The 19309-nt window shown below is 34.0% G+C and overlaps 1 protein-coding gene and 1 long non-coding RNA gene across 8 annotated transcripts; one reads left to right on the top strand and one right to left on the bottom strand.

Annotated features, from left to right (window-relative positions):
- Positions 1-284: 284 nt before the first annotated feature.
- Positions 285-3836, bottom strand: LOC107957012 (COP9 signalosome complex subunit 3). The gene is made up of 11 exons (XM_016892439.2): positions 3510-3836; positions 3108-3223; positions 2754-3000; positions 2265-2322; positions 2083-2172; positions 1791-1856; positions 1572-1661; positions 1330-1488; positions 1113-1234; positions 656-728; positions 285-564 (listed from the first exon to the last, which is right to left on the bottom strand). The coding sequence occupies exons 1-11, from the start codon at positions 3692-3694 to the stop codon at positions 496-498; spliced, it is 1275 nt and encodes a 424-aa protein (XP_016747928.1). The 5' UTR covers positions 3695-3836; the 3' UTR covers positions 285-495.
- Positions 3837-11480: 7644 nt separating this feature from the next.
- On the top strand, positions 11481-18632 carry LOC107957009 (uncharacterized). 7 transcript variants are annotated; one of them, XR_005926770.1, is made up of 11 exons: positions 11536-11965; positions 12757-12820; positions 12995-13893; positions 14743-14923; positions 14998-15079; positions 15168-15280; positions 15676-15699; positions 16291-16380; positions 16497-17399; positions 17823-17958; positions 18103-18629. It is a non-coding gene; the product is annotated as an uncharacterized lncRNA (long non-coding RNA). The 7 variants fall into 7 exon arrangements; XR_005926775.1 differs by having other exon boundaries at positions 11481-11965; positions 14743-15079; positions 18090-18629; XR_005926771.1 differs by having other exon boundaries at positions 11511-11865; positions 14743-15079; positions 18090-18629.
- The last annotated feature ends 677 nt before the right edge of the window (positions 18633-19309 follow it).

Below are 19309 nucleotides of genomic sequence, written 5' to 3'. Positions count from 1 at the left end.
AACTTTGGAGACCCTACTCTTTGTAGGTGATTTCTAGTATTCAAACCATTTTCACATCAACAGAGCTGCCTCTTCCTCAGGTTCCTTGTTTTTGTTCTTGTTCTGTTCTTTCCCACTAGCATGAAATTTGTAATTCACTTACTATGAAAATGCTTCATCCTCAGCCTCAGCCTCCGTGAATCGGATGTTGTTCAAACTGTTCCATTGCTACACTTAACTATCTAAACTAGTCTCAACTTCAATTATTAGAAAAATGAGAAAAATACAGCAAGGGCAAGAAGTAGTTATATGGAAATCAATTGAATCTATTCAAGTAATGTGCAAAAGCTAGTCTTCCATCACTCTGTTCAATAATATCTCTTGTAAGAGCAAACACATCCCATAGATTAAGTGAACAAAACTACTTCAGAAAATTTGCCACCTCTTTTAACAACTCAGAGCCATTTGAACATATATTGGTATGTCTAGCATCTTTCTAGTTGTCATTTACCGCTCTCAAATATTAAACCTCTGAGGAACACTGTCAAAGTCATCAAAGTCAAACCTTTGTCGCTCTCTCCCAGCCTGGACACAGAAAGGTATTGTATAGTTACAAATCAATGGTTCTTAAACATATTAACTAAAACAATTTGATGAATGGAAATGGCAGGCTCACTTTTCCTAGATACAATGGATCACATGAAATGAGTTCATCCATGACAGTCAGCTTATTTGAGAGGGTCATCAACCTGTAATGGAACACCAGAAAAAAGGGGGAGAAAATCATTTGATAAAGCTTTGTTTATAATTGAAAGTGCCAAACAAATAATCACCAGTGCCCACTAAATATCTATATGATCAATAACATTATGCGTTGCAACTCTTTCTAATGAACCATTGCTCACCCACTCTGGATTTTTGTTATTGTTAGGACATTTTGTTAATTCCCTGAGTAGGTATCACTTGAATCAAGAACTCAAATCCTATCAGGATTTTTGTATTGTAGATTGTTATAAATTATACTAAATGCCAATCTTGAAAAAGTACTATTTCTAAACAAGTATGTTCATAGGCAATAGAAAATTATCTATTCAAGCAAAACAAGATAGCAGTGTCTATTCTATAGAGTGTACCTTTGGATCGATAAGTCAATATGCTCTATCATTTCACAGGTCTTATATAGTTCAGGATCCTCTACGAATCTAACCATCCCATCCTTCTGGTTGATTGTTGCATATATCTCACCATCTTGGATCTGAAGTTTGACATGAACATGTCAACAGTGGAAATATGAAACAGATGATATGAAGCTTTACCCTTAATTAACTAAAACAGAAGATCCAACATTACCATTTGAAGGACATGCATTTCTGCCTCCTTGGGGCTATTCAGTTGCACCGTGTTAGCTATGTCCTGAAGTGAGAGCGTTAAATATGTCTGGGTCAACCTCTGGATGTTTCGCTTGTATATAGATGATACAACCTGCTTCACCAAACCTAGATTGTTGTCCTGGTAAAAGCACAAAACTTCTTTCAGAGCATCAAATAAATAAAGCACAGGAGTATGCATAAATTATTTGATACAGCACTTACACTTCCAAATTTCTCCATGTTTGCCTGTACATAAGTCTCTAAGTCTGCAATTTTCCCATTGTTATAACTATTTGCCAGTTCCATATATGACTACCCAAGGAACAAAAGAAAAATGTTAATCAGTAAACTCAACAAAAGATAACTATTGAAGTAGAGGGATATTTCTTTTTATATATGTACAAAACATTCAACATCATTAGTCTGAGAATTTAAATGTACCAGACATAAGCTCTTCAAGTTTCTCTGAGCAACTCCTGAAGCATACTTGGGGAGACTGGTAGAAAGCTGTAACCAAGGGAATGGAAGAATCTAAGGAAATTTCACCATTAAGAGATGAAGAGCAAAAGACCAAGTTGCAAATGTATATGTGGTCTAAATGGTCAAACGATTCACTTTTTCAAGCCACAGCCTCCAAATTGGGAACTAATCTGTCCATACCTTCTTTTTTCATTTTTAAAGGATTCGTCCATACATTCTAAATACATAAAACAATGTCAAATAAATAACATACCTGTCCATGGTGAATAAGAGAGACCAATATATATTTTTTGTAAGCCTCAACAGCTATAGCGTTGATGGTAGACATTGGAGCAGTCACAACCTAGACAATTACCATAAAGCACATAAAAATAGGATAATTTGTTCTAGTAGCTGGCAAGAAGTGAATAAAAGAGCTGTAAAGAAAGTGCATACATTGTGTAGAAGCTCCAATGCTTTCCGAAAACACTTTTGTCCAATGCATATCATTCCCCTGACGCCATGTCAAACCAGAAACCTATCAGTGATTCCCCTCAATGATGCTAAATTAGTGGAACAAGCAAATCAAGGAGAATAATGTCAAATTTAAGATTGGAGATGAGTAAATCATTATTTAAAGGATATATCTTTCACTTTCAGTAGGTAACAACATTTTGCTGCTTGGTTCTTGTAAAAAATGAATTCATAATGAAAAAGGAAAAAGTTAGATGTAACATGTGGCTATTGAAGGAAGCAAATTTCCTTAAGAGATTAAATGTGTTAAAGGAAAGGATAAGAGCTCCTAATAACTAAGCATCTGAATACACAAAGATTAAATGTAAAATCTGAGATGCAAATTGGACAGTTTTAGAAGCAATGGACCTATAACAGACAAAGATTAAATGTGAAATTCAGATGCAAATGGAATAGTTTGAAGCAACTGACCCATAGTAGCAATAGAGATAAAGGTCCCTTGGCTGATCAACCTCAAAAATATCTTCCTCCAGAATGGAAAGACCGGTTTTGTAACACTTCGCTAACAAACAAAGTAAAAGAAACTCAGGATGTAAAGTAGTCAAATGTTCAGTCGAAGACTGAAGCTTCCGAACAGCAGTTAGCATCGGAGCCACGCCACGCAAGGGTTCCTCAAGCAACAGAACTTGGTCCTTGAACCTCTTACAAACAGATATAACTGCCAAGCACATTAAAATCAACAAGAACATATCAAGTATCAATAACTGACAAGCAAAAACTTTGCCAATCTCGATAACAATCTGATCCAAAGTAAGAGTAACATACACTTATCAGGAGCCAAGCGTATTTGCTCAGCAACACATGAACTGATAAATCTGGCAATGATTAACACAAATGAACTAGCTGATTCTGTTGTAACTGGACCAGCAGTGCAAGCCTCTCTGTTGAATCATTAATAAGATTCATAAATATTACTTTTCCTCCTAAATACAAGCAAACCCCATGCGAAATCACAAAGATTTAGTAAGTTTACACAAAACCCAGATTTTATATTCAGCAAAAACTCTAGACATCAACAAAAACACTCAAGATTCAATGTTCAATTAAACATCAAATTCTAGACAATGCCCAGATCATCTTTTTAAGGGAAAAACAGAAAGAAATCTTCACGAAATTCGACATCGAAAATTTGATTATTTTGAAGACCCAATTTGAAAAGGAACTCACAGGAAATAGAGGTAACCCAGAGAGTGTTTGGAAGGGTCGAGTTGGTCGAGAAAAGGCAACAACCGAGTGGACTCGGCATGGAGGGACTCATCAGCTTGTTTAAGCACATTTTGTAGGGATAAAACATCGGAGGCGGTGCTTGATAGCCCCCGGATTTGAGTCAGTAAACCTTCCACTGAATTCATCCTTGTCTCGCGGCCGAGATAGATGATCCAATCAAAAACCAAAACTGCATTATCCAGCTGCCGGACTTAGTGTATTTAAACCTTTTTTGCCCTTTTGGTCCAAAAGGTCTAGCTATATATAAACTTCATTTGCATTTGGTTAAACCCAATTTAATTCATCATCGTAGGGCTTCTTTTAATGGAATCAAATCTAATATTTAAGGATTTTTTATTTTAATAATTTAACTAATTTTTTTTATAACTATACAATTTTAAAATACTATGGAAAAATACTCAAATCGAGTTTAGATTATTTTTAGTTCAATTTAAATATAAAAAAATCATACTTAGATTTTTTCAAAAATGGATTGAAAAGTTAAACTATTTGATCTTGATTTCGTGTACATTCTTGTCGGCCAAATATTACACATGCAAAAATATATGTAATATGATAAAATCATCCCTATGAAGGGCTGTTTCTAATTATAATGCCAATCATCAATTATTATTTTTATCCAAAAAATAATTTTAATAATTTTTTTAAAAAAAAACTAAATAAGATTAAGAAAAAGTAATTAAGCTCTTCTGCAAAGAAAGCACCTAATTAATTCTTTTTAATATCAGCTTTTGTCATTTACCATTCATTAACTTTTGATTAGTCAACGGTTGTGATGTTAACATGATGATTCATGTCAATAATGGCTTTAAATCTATATCAACCCTTTTAGTAATTCAACTAATTTTTTATTATATTTTTATAACTATGCAGTTTTAAATTTCTTTCGAAAACTATTTATATTAAATTAGAAGTTTATATTCGAGTTTAGATTTAGTTAAATTTAAATATAAAAGTTTGTATTCAAGTCTTTTATAAATCCAAATATGCTTCACTTCCTACTTCCTTCTTCTCTTCAATCATAGTTGTTTACATTTTATTATTCTCGAATGTCGTTTTCTTCTTCAGAAATAGATTGAAAAGTCGAAGTATTTATCTCGATTTCACTTGCATTCTTGTTGGCCAAAAATTACACATGTAAATATATCTATCATGATCATCCCTACGAGTGTCAATCACTAAATATTACTTTTATCCAAATAAATAATTAATAGATTTTTTTATAAACTAAATAAATCGAATAAAATTATCCTGACTTAAGAAAAAGTATTTAAGTTCTTATAAACAATGCACCTAATTAAGCCCTTTTAGTAACAATTTTTGTCATTAACCATTACCTTTTTTATATGGTCATTAACTTTTACTAAGTCAACCATTGTGATGTTAACATAACGATTCATGCCAATAACAGTTGTTAACAAAAATAAAATTCAAATCTAGAAAGAATTTGGACAAATAAACATTCAAATTTATTTAAATCTAGATATCATTTTGTTAAGGCTCATTTTAAATGTAGTTTTTTAAATTATAAAAATTTTAAAATAAATTAAAAATAGTGGGTATCGTTGAATTAAATATAATTGGAGCCTCTTAATTACACTCTTTAATTATCAAGAAAAAATGTGAGAATTGCAGTAATTACACGAGTAATCACAAATAATCACACTAAAATCTAATTACTTTATAGTTATTTAAATGTATCTGTACTTGATTTAAATTTAAGAAATTATTTTTATATAATAACAATAGAATTTTTATTTTGTAGCATATATTCTATTTTTAAAATATAATTATATATTATTTTATTATTACCGTCTAAATATTCTAAAAATTTTATTTGCTTGAGATAATTTTCCACACAGTTTGACCTACTAAATATTCAACTAAATTAAATAGTATTTATTATTTATCATTTATACTTGACCAAATACCAAAATGATAACAATGAATATATGTTTAATATTATAGAGGGAATGCCTAACAAATATCAAATGCTAAAGTAATTAGATAAACTTGCATAAGATGTTTATTTTTCTTGTTAAATTTATTGGTAACCATAATGCAGAATACTCTTTTGGAATAACATATTTCATAAGATAATTTGATTTGTTTAGATTTTTTTTCAGGTATTATTGATAATTTTTATAAAAGTTAATATTCTTTTCTCTTTTTTTTTTTAGAATTCAAAACTACATAGTTGTGTAATTACAATTTATACTACAAAACATGAAAAAGAGAATTTCAATATAATTATACTTTGTTAACTAAACACGTCTAGAAAATTAGAATTACTTGTACTTACAAGGGAGTGTAATTCCTATCAAGTTGATTGTTTTTTCATCCTTTTACTCTGTAGTGTTCAAACACATCCTAAAAGTCAAAAATACTTAAATCTAACGTTTTAAGGGGCATTTAATTCACGAAATCTTATATCATAAATGAAAATAAAAAATTGAGGAACTACATTTGGATTTCGAATTGTTATACATTAGTAATCACCTACCAGCGACCTGCTAGATGGATGAATTTGAGGCGAACAACGAAAGGATAGCAAAGGGGTTTGCGATCTCTGTTCGAATGTACCCAAATAGCTCGCAAGATGGAGACAGCGTACTCTAGCAAGCGACCCAGAATGGAACACGTGTCCAGCATGCCCGAGGTCTACTCAGAGGGTTAGTCTTAAGAATAGTGGAGTGAAGTCATGAACAATAGGGCCATGTCATGAACAATGATAATATGTATAAATATTCGAATGTTCCCATTAATATGATATAAGACAAAATTACTTAACAATTGGTGCGATGAGCATGGACAAACTTCCAATTGTTAGATTTTTCAGTTTTTCCAGTTTTCTTCAATTTGGAAGTTGAAGATGGTCTATCCAAATGAGAACTTTCTTTTCTATTTTTCGTCAGGATAGGCTGGAGTATCAGACTCACACAGCCAACCTAATGAGCAGACTTGTTTGCAGGATAGTTCATTGATAGCCCAGAAAACTTCGGCAACGCAGCTTATCAAAGAGTTTCTAGTCCGTTGGACCTCAACGTGCCCATTGGTCAAGGGTTACAACTTCCCCTAAACTAGGAAACACCTCAGTAGCAGTTCTTCACTCTTTAAGATCAGATGAGGCTGATGAAAGAGCAAATGGTTGCACAGAATGCGGGGATGGAGCAACAGCAAGCTCTCCAGCGGGATTTATTAAAGTAAAATGACAAGGTCAAAAGAAAGGTACAATTTGATAACTCTGATTTTCATGACCATCTGACCATACAAGAGGAAGCTCCAAGTTCGTAGGCAAGGAAGTGGGAAGACAAGATGGATGCATTACGACGGGACGTGAGGGCATTGAATCTTGAAAATTGAGACATGGATTGACTTTTCTACTCCAACAACCCTTTGGCCCCAGAATTGGCTACAGTGCGTTTACAACATGGTTTTAAGGTTTTGAGGGACATGTTTGAAGGTAGGAGGGACCTGTGAGTCCACCTGATGCAATATAACGATTATATGAATGTGTTGGGAGCTTTGAACTCAGTGAAGGCAAAGCTTTTTCTACGACACTCAAAGGGAGTGCAAAGGACCAATACTTATCCCTTCTCTAAGGTTCCATTTGAAGTTTTCCTTAGTTGGGTCAGATGTTCTTGGGAAGATTCAGAGCTCACAAGGAAATAATAAGTACTTATATGAGATTGATGTCTGTAAAATAGAGATAAGGTAAGTCACTCCACGATTATGTGAAGCGGTTTCATACAACAACTCTCAACACAAAGAACCTTAAAGACCAATGGACCATCAACGCTTTTTTTATGAGGCTGCAGAATGAGCATATGCAGTACTCATTCACTGATAATAGGCCCCAAAGCCTAGCAGACTTGTATAAGCGAGCTCATAAGTTTGTAGAAGTAAAAGAGATTAATAGAGCAATGCGTAACATGTTTTGGAGAAATGACCGATGGTATAGAGAAATAGAATGAGCTCGTGGTAGGAAAAGATTGCAAGCATCGAGAAATTCTCCTAGTACCACTTAGGAATCTCCACCCAGGCAAACCAAAAGGTATGTCCCACAAGGAAAATTTGAAACCTACACACCATTGAATGCTACTCGTACATATATTTTGAATCAGGAAAAGAGCTCAGGCATATTACCCCTTCCATCCCTATGAGGCGCAGTGAGAGGAAATTGAGCTCGACAGATAGATGTGCTTTCCATAATGATGTAGAGCATTAAAAAGGGGAATGTATTACTTTGAAGGATAGTATCGAAAAGGAAATCAGAGACAGTGAAATCACCAAGTATGTAGATCAGACTACTCCTTAGTAGGCACAAGATTTGAGTGATGACCCCAAAGGCAAATAAAAGGTTAAAGGTATTATACACTGAGATGGAATGTTCATTACCTCAAAAAATACTACAAAAACTCTTAAGTTTTAATAAAAGCATCCTTTTGTTATTATATTCGTATCATGATGTGCCTTCAAATAGTTAGCGAGAGTTAAAAGCTCCCACCTGTAATTTCAAGGCTCGCTGATTTCATATTGCGGCCTCCAAATAGTTACCAATAGTTAAAAGCTCACAGTTGTAATTTCAAGGCTCATTAATTTCATATCGCGACCTCCAAACAAAGGTTTAGCGATAGTTAAAAGCTCTCAACTATAATTTCAAGGCTCGCTGATTTCATATCGCGGCCTCTAGATAGTTAGCTAGAGTTAAAACCTCACAGTTGTAATTTCAAAGCTTGTTGATTTCATATTGTGACCTCCAAACAGTTAACGAGAGTTAAAAGCTCTCAACTATAATTTCAAAGCTTGCTGATTTCATATCGTGGCCTCCAAACAGTTAGTGAGAGTTAAAAGCTCTCAGCTATAATTTCAAGGCTCACTGATTTCATATCACAACCTCCAAACAGTTAGCAAAAGTTAAAAGCTTCTAGTTGTAACTTCAAGGCTCGCTAATTTCATATTGTGGCCTCCAAACAGTTAGCGAAAGCTAAATGCTCCTAGCTGTAATTTCAAGACTCGTTGATTTCATATCGAGCCTCTAAACAGTTAGCAATAGTTAAAAGCTCTCGGTTGTAATTCCAACACTTGCTGATTTCATGTTGAAATCTCTAAACTACTAATGATAGTTAAAAGCTCCCAACTGTAATTGCAAAGCTCGCTGATTTCATATCGTGGCCTCCAAACAGTTAGCGAGAATTAAAAGCTCCCACCTGTAATTTTAAGGCTTGTTGATTCCATATCGCTGCCTCCAAACGGCTCACGGATTTATATTCCCAACTAATTATTTTAGAGAATATGTTTAATTTTAGAACAACTTGTGGATTTATATTCCCAGTTGATGATTTTGGAAAATTCGTTTAAGTTTAGAATAGCTCTCAGATTTATATTCTTAGTTGATTATTTTAGAAAATATGCTTAAGTTCAAAACAGCTTGTGGATTTATATTCCCAACTAATAATTTCTTGAAAATTTGTTGAAGTTCATAACAGCTTGCAGATTTATATTCCCAACTAATTATTTTAAAAAATATGCTTAAGTTCAAAACAGCTCGTAGATTTATATTCCTAGCTGATTATTTTGGAAAATTTGCTTAAGTTTAAAACAGCTTGCAGACTCACAACTGATTATTTTCAGAAATTTGTTTACGTTAAATCTTTGATGATAGCGATGTAGTCATATGATAAATATGATAAATTTGTAGAAACTATAATTTTATAACAATAATTAATAAAGGCAAATTTCATCTAAAATCAAACTCCATTTCATAGAAAAAGAGTATACGAAACACTAAGTAGCTAAAGAACATTGTCTTCCTCTTCTCCCCTATCAGCGGCTTGATCTACATGGCTATTATCAACAAGAGGGGTGCTAGTCTTAGCTGGGTTTTCGTCTACGTAAAATTCTCTTGAGCTTTTCCAGCTTGACGCGAACTTGTCTCATGTAGCACCCGAAGGAAAGCACACATCAAACCCCAGTTTATCCATATCCACATCACAGAGAGCATTAAAATCAACTCTGCGAACATCAAAAGTTCCACCCACAACTTGAGCATGCAATAATATATTCATTTTCAATTGAGAAATGGAGTTATACATGTTCTGAATAGTCTCATAACTTTTTTAAGGCCTCATATTGTTTTTGCTCCGACCTTGTCATTTCAGAGTGGCACTTTTTAATGATCCTATCCACTGTAGCCATATGCTCCGTGGTAAAATTTTCATTTCAACTTGCATGGCCTCTTTACTATCTCTCTCAACGGCCACCTCGCATGATAGCTCATTGATCTTAACCTCAGTAGCCCCCAAACGCTCTGCGAGGTCCCCATTCTACTTGCTGATGACTTTATTTTCCTCCATCATTTTGAGGTACAACTCATAAACTCTTTTCAGTTCTACTTTAGTTTCCGCGAGCTCACTTTGGCACACCTCACCAAGATCTAACCCAACCATATTACCTTAAACAAGCAAAAACTGTAAAAGTAAAGTGAAACTTGACACTGAGGGTTTTTGTGTACTGTTTGATGATTCTGTGATATGCATATCCTTCCTCGTAACTTCTGGTAAAGAAGTCTTCCATTTTTGGGCCATATTAGCAAAATCATAATGATACTCTTGTGTGTCTAGATGACTACACCACGAAAATGAATATATGTTTACCTTTAAATGATGTTTCTTTAGTAGCAGGCAAAAATGGAGAAATGTAAGGACCAGCATGAGGATCCTCCTCAACAGTAATCGACAAGATGAAAAGGGTCACTGATTGTGAGCTCGCCAAGGGAGAAACTAGGGTGTCAATTACTGTAGCTATGGGACCAATAGGGTCCATTCTTCTTTTACGATGCTACTCCAAATGCCCATTATTTCTCTCTTCCTCATTGGTAGAAACAATATTCATAGCCCTCGCGGTTGTCTTGTATTTTTTGCGTACATTCCTTATCAAATATTGAATGTTCATAGCCTCGTTTATTTCGTAAGGTATGTTATTAGTCTTTGTTGAATCATTTTCGGAGCTACGGTCGATACCTGCATCAGCAATGACTCTAAGATCAGTGGAGGTGGTTAATAAGTTAATATTCTGCCTATCATTTTCCCTTCGCAAAGAAGCAGCAAAGGTTCATAGGTGAGGACTCCACTACAAGAAAATAGGGCTTTAGTGGCGTTTTTAGTGGTGTTTTATGAAAAACGCCACAAAAATCATACATGAGCGGCGTTTTTGGCAAAGCGCCGCTAAAACCAGAGCAATAGCTGCGTTTTTGTCAAAGCGCCGCTAAAAACTAGAGCAATAGCGGCGTTTTTGGCAAAGTGCCACTAAAAACCAGAGTAATAGCGGCGTTTTTGGTAAAACGCCGCTAAAAGTCATATAATTATGATTTAGGGTTTTATGGTTTAAGGTTTAATGGCCATGGGTAGTATCTTAATCTCAAGTGAATCATATTCAATTAAATCTTAAACCCTATAATTAATATATATTTAGGGGCATAAGTAGGGGGTTGAAAGGGGCTTTGCCCTTCTAAAATGAAAAATTTTTCATTTCGATTTTTTGAAATTTTTAAAAATTTTAAAGGTAAAATTACACTTCATCCCTTTGAATAATGTAAAATTTTTGATTTAATCGTTTCAAAATTATAAAAATATATGCTAAAATTTAATCGTTTAAAGTTTAGATGATGAGGGTAAAAGTTTAGGGTTTATGTTTTATGACTTAAGGTTAAGAGTTAAGGGTTTAGATTAATGCTTTTATTTTCAAAAATATTTAATTTAAACTATTTGATATATTTAAGTATTAGATTTAAAAAAAACATTGATAAATAAATAAAAACATTAATAATAAATAAAAATGAAATATAAAAATAAAAATATATAAAATAAAAATTAGCGCCGTAAAAAATAAACAATAGTGAAAAAACCCCTCAAATAATATTTTACTTAAAAAAAATGGAGCCTTTTTATTACCAAATTCCTTCTCCTTTCGAAACCCTAAAATTTCCCCCTAAAATTGGTATCCTCAAAACTCCCTTTTCACACGCGCCGTTTTCATCGGTTTACCTTGGAACCCATACGATCCCTTCCCCTTTCCCTTTCCCTTTCAGTTTCCCTTTGGTTTTGAAAAAAACCCAATTTTTATATTCATTATTCTGTTCTTAATTTCGGTTTTCATTTTTCTATGTTCTTTCTTCAATACATTATAGAAGCATTTGGTCATCTCGTCTACTTGTCTCTCCAAACTATTGTTGGTAACTTGGTATGGAGAGTGGAGAGTGGAGAATCGGAGATGGCTCTTTAGGGCTTGGGCTAAGGTGAATCGCCATGCTTTAAACATGCTTTCACAGTTTCACTCGCACCCGAAACCCCTCTCTTGATTTTTTAGACTCTCTGCAAATTTTTAGACTCTCTGAGGTAAGGTCCTGTTGAGCATTTACATGATTCTCCCTTTTATTAAAATTTATCTTTAATTATCCCTATCAAATGGAAAGCTAAAATGTAAAGCAACAAGTTTAGCCAAAACCCAAACCAGCCCTTGTGTCTATCTTCTTCATTCATTTTTAATATTAATAACCAATTTTTATAAGTCCTTTCCCATCTGCAAACTGAAAGCAGAAAAAGGGAAAATAATCAAATATTATTAGTAAAATCGCCAAATTTGTCACAGTTCTCCATGCTGCAGTCTCTATCCATAACTTTCGGTGGTGGTGTTTTTCCATATTCTAATTTTCCTTCAATTCTCTTTATTCCAACTGATTCTTTGCCTTCTCCCTTTCGTTTCCTTTCCTTTCTCTCGGAATGTGTTTTGCTGCGTAATAAATTTCCCTTTCCGCTTTTGTATTTTTTTTGTACTTATTATCTTCACACTTTCGGATTGTTCTCTTTCATCATTGAATCTGCTCGTTATCTATGAATGATTTTTTTTTCTCTTTTGATAAAGTTATTTTAGTTCATTTTTATTTTACTCATGCTGAATATGTGATTCGATCGAATTTGCCCCTTTTTTTTCTCTGCTTGTTTTAGGAAGTTGGTGAGTTTTGATGTTTTAAAGTTTAGTTTTACTCTCCATTTTAGCAATTAGGCAATTTGATTTATGTTATGTAAAAATTACTGTGAAATAGATAATTTGGTATGGTTTAAACTGCATTATTTTGATTACTTATATAGTACAAATTCACTAACTTTTAAGGTATTTCATGTCTCAGTTAAAGGAGCCTTTGATCCTGACTGGTGAAGGGCCATAAGAGGTTGTTAGTTACAAACTTACAAGTAATTTTTTGTGCCCTTTACTATCTTTAGGAAATTGTTGCTTGGAACTTTTTCTTTTTTCTGTTAGATGATTGCAATGATGTTGTTATTGTCAATGTTTGATGTTAGCCATCTTGTTTATATCATGTTACCGGTGATTTTGTGACTTATGGCAGTAGTTTGCTTGCTTTTTAGGAAATTTATGGGTTTAGGCATTTCATGGGAGTAGCCGAAGATAGTGAACCACCCTTGAAACGTGTGAAAGGGCCCTTGGAAGAATCCAAGAGCTTGCCGGAGGATCATTCAACCACAAAATCTGTTTCTTGCTCTTTGGGAGATCAGATGGCTAGGCCTCTAACCTCCCAAGGGGATGGGGAAACAATTGGTTCACAAGGTGTTATAAGAAAAGCAGAATTTATTAAAATTATAACTAGGGCATTGTACTCGCTTGGTTATGACAAAAGTGGTGCCCTTCTAGAGGAGGAATCGGGAATACCATTGCATTCTTCGGTGGTTAATCTATTTATGGGGCAAGTGACCAATGGGAAATGGGATGATAGTGTGGCCACATTGCAAACGATTGGTCTCTCGGATGAAATAATGAAGTCAGCATCCTTCTTGATTTTGGAACAGAAGTTCCTTGAACTTCTTAAAATGGAAAAAGTTGCTGTTGCATTGGATACACTAAGGAATGAGATCGTTCCTCTTCATGTCAATCTCGACCGTGTTCATAAGCTTGCTTCCTGTATCATCTCTCCTTCGCAATGCATAAGACTTGGTATTTCTGGTCAAGATACTGAGGGTACAAAGGGATAATTTTCATTTTGTTGGTGACAATGTTAAGAACCTTAAACCAGAACTGGCAAAGGGTGCAAAGCTGAAGTGCAGCAGATGTGGACTAAAGGGTGCTGCACTTGGCTGTTAGGGAAGAGTCTGCCTGGCATTTGCTGATGAGGTACTGTGATATTTTTTAATAATTATATCTGTGGCTGCCTCAGCCCATTGACGATCAAAAGAAGGGAAGTCAGCTTCTGGAAGTATATGCAATTGAAATTCAAATGTATACCAAGACAAAGAACAACAAAAAGCTCAAGGTAATTTAACTTCCTTTTTAAGATACAATGTATAAATCTACAATCGGCCAAGCAGTTGCTACCTCTCTTTGAGAGGATTGAGGTTTAAGGTCTTCTCTGCTAGGTTTTCTCTATATGTACCTAAAAAGTCAAAATCTGACATTAAGTATTTTAAATTGAGCTGGTAAGATGAAGAACTCTTTATTGATGAGGAAGGAATGATTCTATGATTCTATTACATGTCAAATATGATTACTTACAAGTGGCAATTCAGGAGGGGTACATAAGCAGTCATAATTCTCTTGTAAAGGTCTATTACTGAAAGCTAGTTTATATTGTTTCTGCTGTCACCATTTATCTACCATTTAATAAAAATACATGGTAGAATATGTACCCAATTTTCTGCTTTGCGGATATCAAGTATGCTTCCTTCTGGAATTCAAGGGAAGCAATGTTAAACTAAGATATGAAATATGTAGAACTTTAGGCGTGAAAGTTCACCTGTGTCCTGATTTTGCTATTTTTTAGAATTCTAGCAACTCTCAAATTTAAACTACTAAAGTATATTCACTTGTAGTCTGGATTGTTTATCTGGATCCTGGTCAATGACATTGTTACATTAGCATGAAGCACTATTAGTTAAACCTTAATACTGAAATCGAGAAGTTTTCACTGTTGTTTAGTCTCAATTGCATGTGGTCACTACTTCTCTTCCTGACTGATACTTGTAACTTTGTTCTATTTTATATTATAGCTGAAAAACCAACCTTGGTTCTGTCTGATAATTGTTTTACAAAGTTATACAGTTATGTCCTGGTTTGGTCTTTATATAATGGTTTAGCCGTGACTGAGATATTGGTTTTAATGCAGTAATTATACCAGAAAGCACTTGCTGTCAAGTCTGCAATACCACATCCTAGGATCATGGGAATAATTCGTGAATGTGGTGGCAAGATGCATATGACTGAGTGTCGATGGGCTGAGGCAGCCACAGTTATCTTTTTTAATAATTATATCTTTGACTTGCGTATGTGTTTTATTGTGCTGAAAGGTAAACTCGTATACTGATGATATTTTTGCAAGTACTGAAATTTCTCGTTAATTGATTCTTTTTGGTGTTAAAAGTTTCATGATTGATGAAATTAGTCTTGACAACCATGGGTGTTGTGATGGTCCTAAAACTGGCAGACTCAGGGTATTGGATAATGTGAGTCTTACTCTTTTGAGCTCAAGTGTGCTAGTTTTTCAAGTTGTTAATGTTACTTTTGCAAATAATTAACTTCTTTCTCTTGCAGGCACCAAAGCTCTTTGATTATTTGGCAGAGGGTTAGTGAAGCACAGGATATAGCCACAAAATTAGGTGGACAAGTCATTGGTCACACATGGCTTTTAGAATCAATTGCAGCATGTAAGTTGCAGCCTTTTGTCAACTAACTAAATAATGATGATTGAATTTTTTTAGGTAAAGAATGACCAATAACTTAATAGACTAGTCCTGTTATAGAAGGTAGAACTTGCTCTTTCTCTGTATATCTGTATTGTAATAGTCATATGAGCTCTTTTGAGTTTGGCAGCAACTAATTGAACTTGGATGGGGCATTTTCATCATTACATGAGCAAAGTTATTTTTGACTTGTACAATACCATTATAACAGCCATGAACTGGAATTACATGTGATATTAGTAACTTGTACCAGCCCTTAAGGCTTCGACTTTACTTAAAACAGGAATTACATGTGGTCTTTGGCAATTTTGCCCAGTAGAATTAAGCTAATTTTATAGTTCTATCTTTAATTAATGCAGGACTGAGCAATGCTTCCTTTACAGGTCAGTTTCCTGTTTCTTTGTCATGGATGGATGTATTTATTGGAATATGGGACTAAGTAACTTAATACAAAGAAATTTTACATTTGTTTTTCTATGCCTTTTAGATCACCTCTAATTTTAGCATGACAACAACCCTCTCTGCTGGGTTTTTTGACCATTGTTGCTGCTATCGCTTTCATTTAGGTGTCAACTTTATTTTAACAGATGTTATGCCTTATATCATTTAGGTGTCAACTTTATTTTAACAGATGTTATGCCTTATATGATGCTATAGGAGACAAATATATTCCATAGTTTTTCTTATCCTTCTGTTTTTGTGCCGTTATACTCTCTAATCACATGATTTCCCTAAGCCAACCGCGTCAATAATGATTGATTGCTGATGTAACAATGTTTGATTGCTAATCACATGATTTTCACTTTTGTTTGTCTGCTGTTAAGTTTATAGTGAGCCACTTGACTGCATTTCTTTTTTCATTTTTTACAACTTTTTCTGACCAACAATTTATTTGTTACATATATGTTTTAGATCTGGCCAGTCTATTTAGATGAGAACTTCATTAAAATTGTTTGTACCTTGATAAATTTCAGATCTGGGAGGCTTCTTTCAGCTGTCCATCATGGTTTTCATCTGGTGCTAGGAATTTGATTAAGCGTATTCTTGATCCAAGCCCTCTTACCGTAAGCTTCAAATTCAATTCATCCTATGAAAATTTGTGATTACATGCAATCTTTGATCACAGTATAAGCTTTAGCGGGTGCATTTTGGTTGAAATTCTGCATGTTCTTTTTGGCAGCGTATAACTATTCCTGAAATTCTACAAGATGAATGGTTCAAGAAAAGGTACAAGCCACCAAAATTTGAGCAAGATGAGGATGTAAATCTTGATGATAATATCTTATATTTTACATGGTTATGATTTAAGTCCTTATTTCATTGATATCTTTATATTTAATCTAATTTTTATTATTTATTTTAGTTTTGATTCTAAATTTTTATTTTTATTTTAATATTTTTAGTTAAAATTTTAATAGAAAATTTAATTTGATAATGAATTTTAATAGAAAATTTTTATATTTATATCATGGATATTATTCTTCTCAATATTTTGATAATGAATTTTAAATTTTTTAAAATTTTTTATGATTTTTATAATATATTTTTTAAAATTTTATTACTTTTAGCGGCGTTTTTGGGTAAAGCACCGCTAAAGGTGTTTTTTGCGGCGTTTGTAAAAACGCCGCAAATAGTTTTAGCGGCGCTTTTAAAGCCATTAAAAAATGTCGCTTAAAGTCAATTTTGCTGCAGTGCTCATCCCACATAAATTGTAAAAGAAATTCATTAGTTCCTCTTTGTAGCCCCGTAGTATTAAACCCAACTCACCTATAGATTTGTAAGGTCACGTATTGCTTTTAGGCTGTGCACCAATGGACTGGGTGACCTCCTTATTATCACCACGTTTTCACCCATGGGGCTGAAGCCCTCCAAACAATATCGAAACATGTTCATTACCGTTACAAAGTCTTCCAGAATTAGTAAACGACTGCTGTGAAGCCTATGAAATTGAGTTAGGGTATCATCGTTGTGGAGAGGGATCGCTGAAATGAGTACATGTCTCAGCTCAGTGAAGACCACTCAGTTGGAAATCAAAACCATCACCAAGTTTACTTTGGACTCGTATATACTTCCCTCGATTCAGGTGAATATTGCAACACAGATTTGAAATAATGGTCTATACCTTTTTGCGTAGAGAAAAGTAGTAAAACACCGATGGGTTCTCCCGGCTGTAGCTTTTTAATTGGTACAGCTGCTTGAAAATAGCGAGCAGGGGAACCTCGTTGTGCTAGCAGCAATCAATGAAGTATGCTACCACATTCCACTAGGAGAAACCCAAAAGTTGACCAGGGGCAATTTTGTAGTCCCTGAGCAGGCTGTAGAAGAAAGGGTGCAACGACAGATAGAACCCAGCCTTGAGTGCGTGAAGGGGAGTAGGAAGTTATCCTCGATGGTTACACTTAGCCTGTAGGGACCCTCTGGAATGGAAAATTCATATGCGGAGTGGGGAATCTTTATCCCTCGTATGACCAAAACTCACTGCATTTCCTCCATTTTCGTAATGCAGGTATAGAAGTTAACTGTCACCAAAACCTTAGGTGATCGTTCTCGCTGTAGATGGCTTTGGATTATTCGGTTACCGATTCCCCTCATTCTCATCATGATTTGAGTAAAAGAAGAAAATGAAAATTTACGAAGCAAAAGTAAGTTCTCCGAAGTTACCTTGAATCTGATTGTTGAAAATACTAGAAGTGAGGGGCTTAAGGCTCTGTAGATCCCCTTTTTAGAAGGGGTTTCTCTTCCCACATTTTGACGTTTTACATGATCATGAAAGATCAATGATTCAGATGCAAGCAAACGGAAACGGTTCAAATGCCAACGGTCAGATGCAAGTAGACAAAACTTATTCGTACATGCGGCAGAACATGCGTTGCGCATCACAGCTCGTAGCATACCCAACAAGCTGCATTTAAACTTGATGTAATACATCTAATAAGCGTCACTTTGTAACCCTCCTGAGGCCCACTGGGGGATTAGATTGTTATACATTAGTAATCACCGACCCGAATTCCAGTTAAGATCCGGGTCACCTATCAGCAACCCACCAGATGGATTAATTTGAGGCGAACAACGAAAGAATAGCAATGGGGCTTACGGTCTTTGTTCGCATGTTACCAAGGAGCTCGTAGGATGAAAATTGCATGCTCTAGCCGGCGACCCAGAATGGAACACATGTCCAGCATGCCCAAGGTCCGCTCAGAGGGTCGGTCCTAAGAATAGTGGGGTTAGGTCATAAACAGTAAGATCATGTCATGAACAGTAATAGTATGTATAAATATTCGAATATTCTTATTAATAAGATATGAGACAAAATTACTCAACATAAATATTACTCAACATAGGAATTTAACATTCTAAACAATGCTAAAATTTGGTACTATAGAAGTAATCTTACAACCACAGTTAGATAATGTAAGATTCTCAAAGTAATATTAATTTTATCACAATTTTACTATTTCTTTTTATAAGTTTTATTTAATTAAATAAAATAGATTGGCTTTAATTATATTAATATTTATATATTTAAATTTGATCTGCTTTAATTATACAAAACTTTATTCATGACTTTACATTTGAATTGAGAATATGCATATTTATTATATATATTTTTAAATATTCATAAATGCAATTGATTTTTTTAGAAAAAATAAATATATTTTAAAAGATATATGCTATTTTATTAATCTTATTATAAAATTCAGAAATTTATCACAAATATTTTGCATGCTAATAATGTCTAAAATTATTTCAGTTATTTTACTTATACATGGAAAAAATATTATAATAAAGGCAATCTAGTAGTATATTTTCAAGTAATCTAACATTAAAATCTTAAGTTCCCACCACGTTAATAAAATAAGATAATGTAATTTATCCTAATTAATTTTATATTTTAACAATCTCATTATCATTTTGTCATAAGTAATTTTTTATTTAAAAAATTCAAAAAAATTGAAAAATATTTTATAAAATTCAAAGATGAATGTATGTAAG

Source organism: Gossypium hirsutum, chromosome A05 (assembly GCF_007990345.1).
Source record: "Gossypium hirsutum isolate 1008001.06 chromosome A05, Gossypium_hirsutum_v2.1, whole genome shotgun sequence".
NCBI lineage: Eukaryota > Viridiplantae > Streptophyta > Magnoliopsida > Malvales > Malvaceae > Gossypium > Gossypium hirsutum.
The sequence above is the reverse complement of the archived record's forward strand: the minus strand, read 5'-3'. Positions and strand labels throughout refer to the sequence as shown.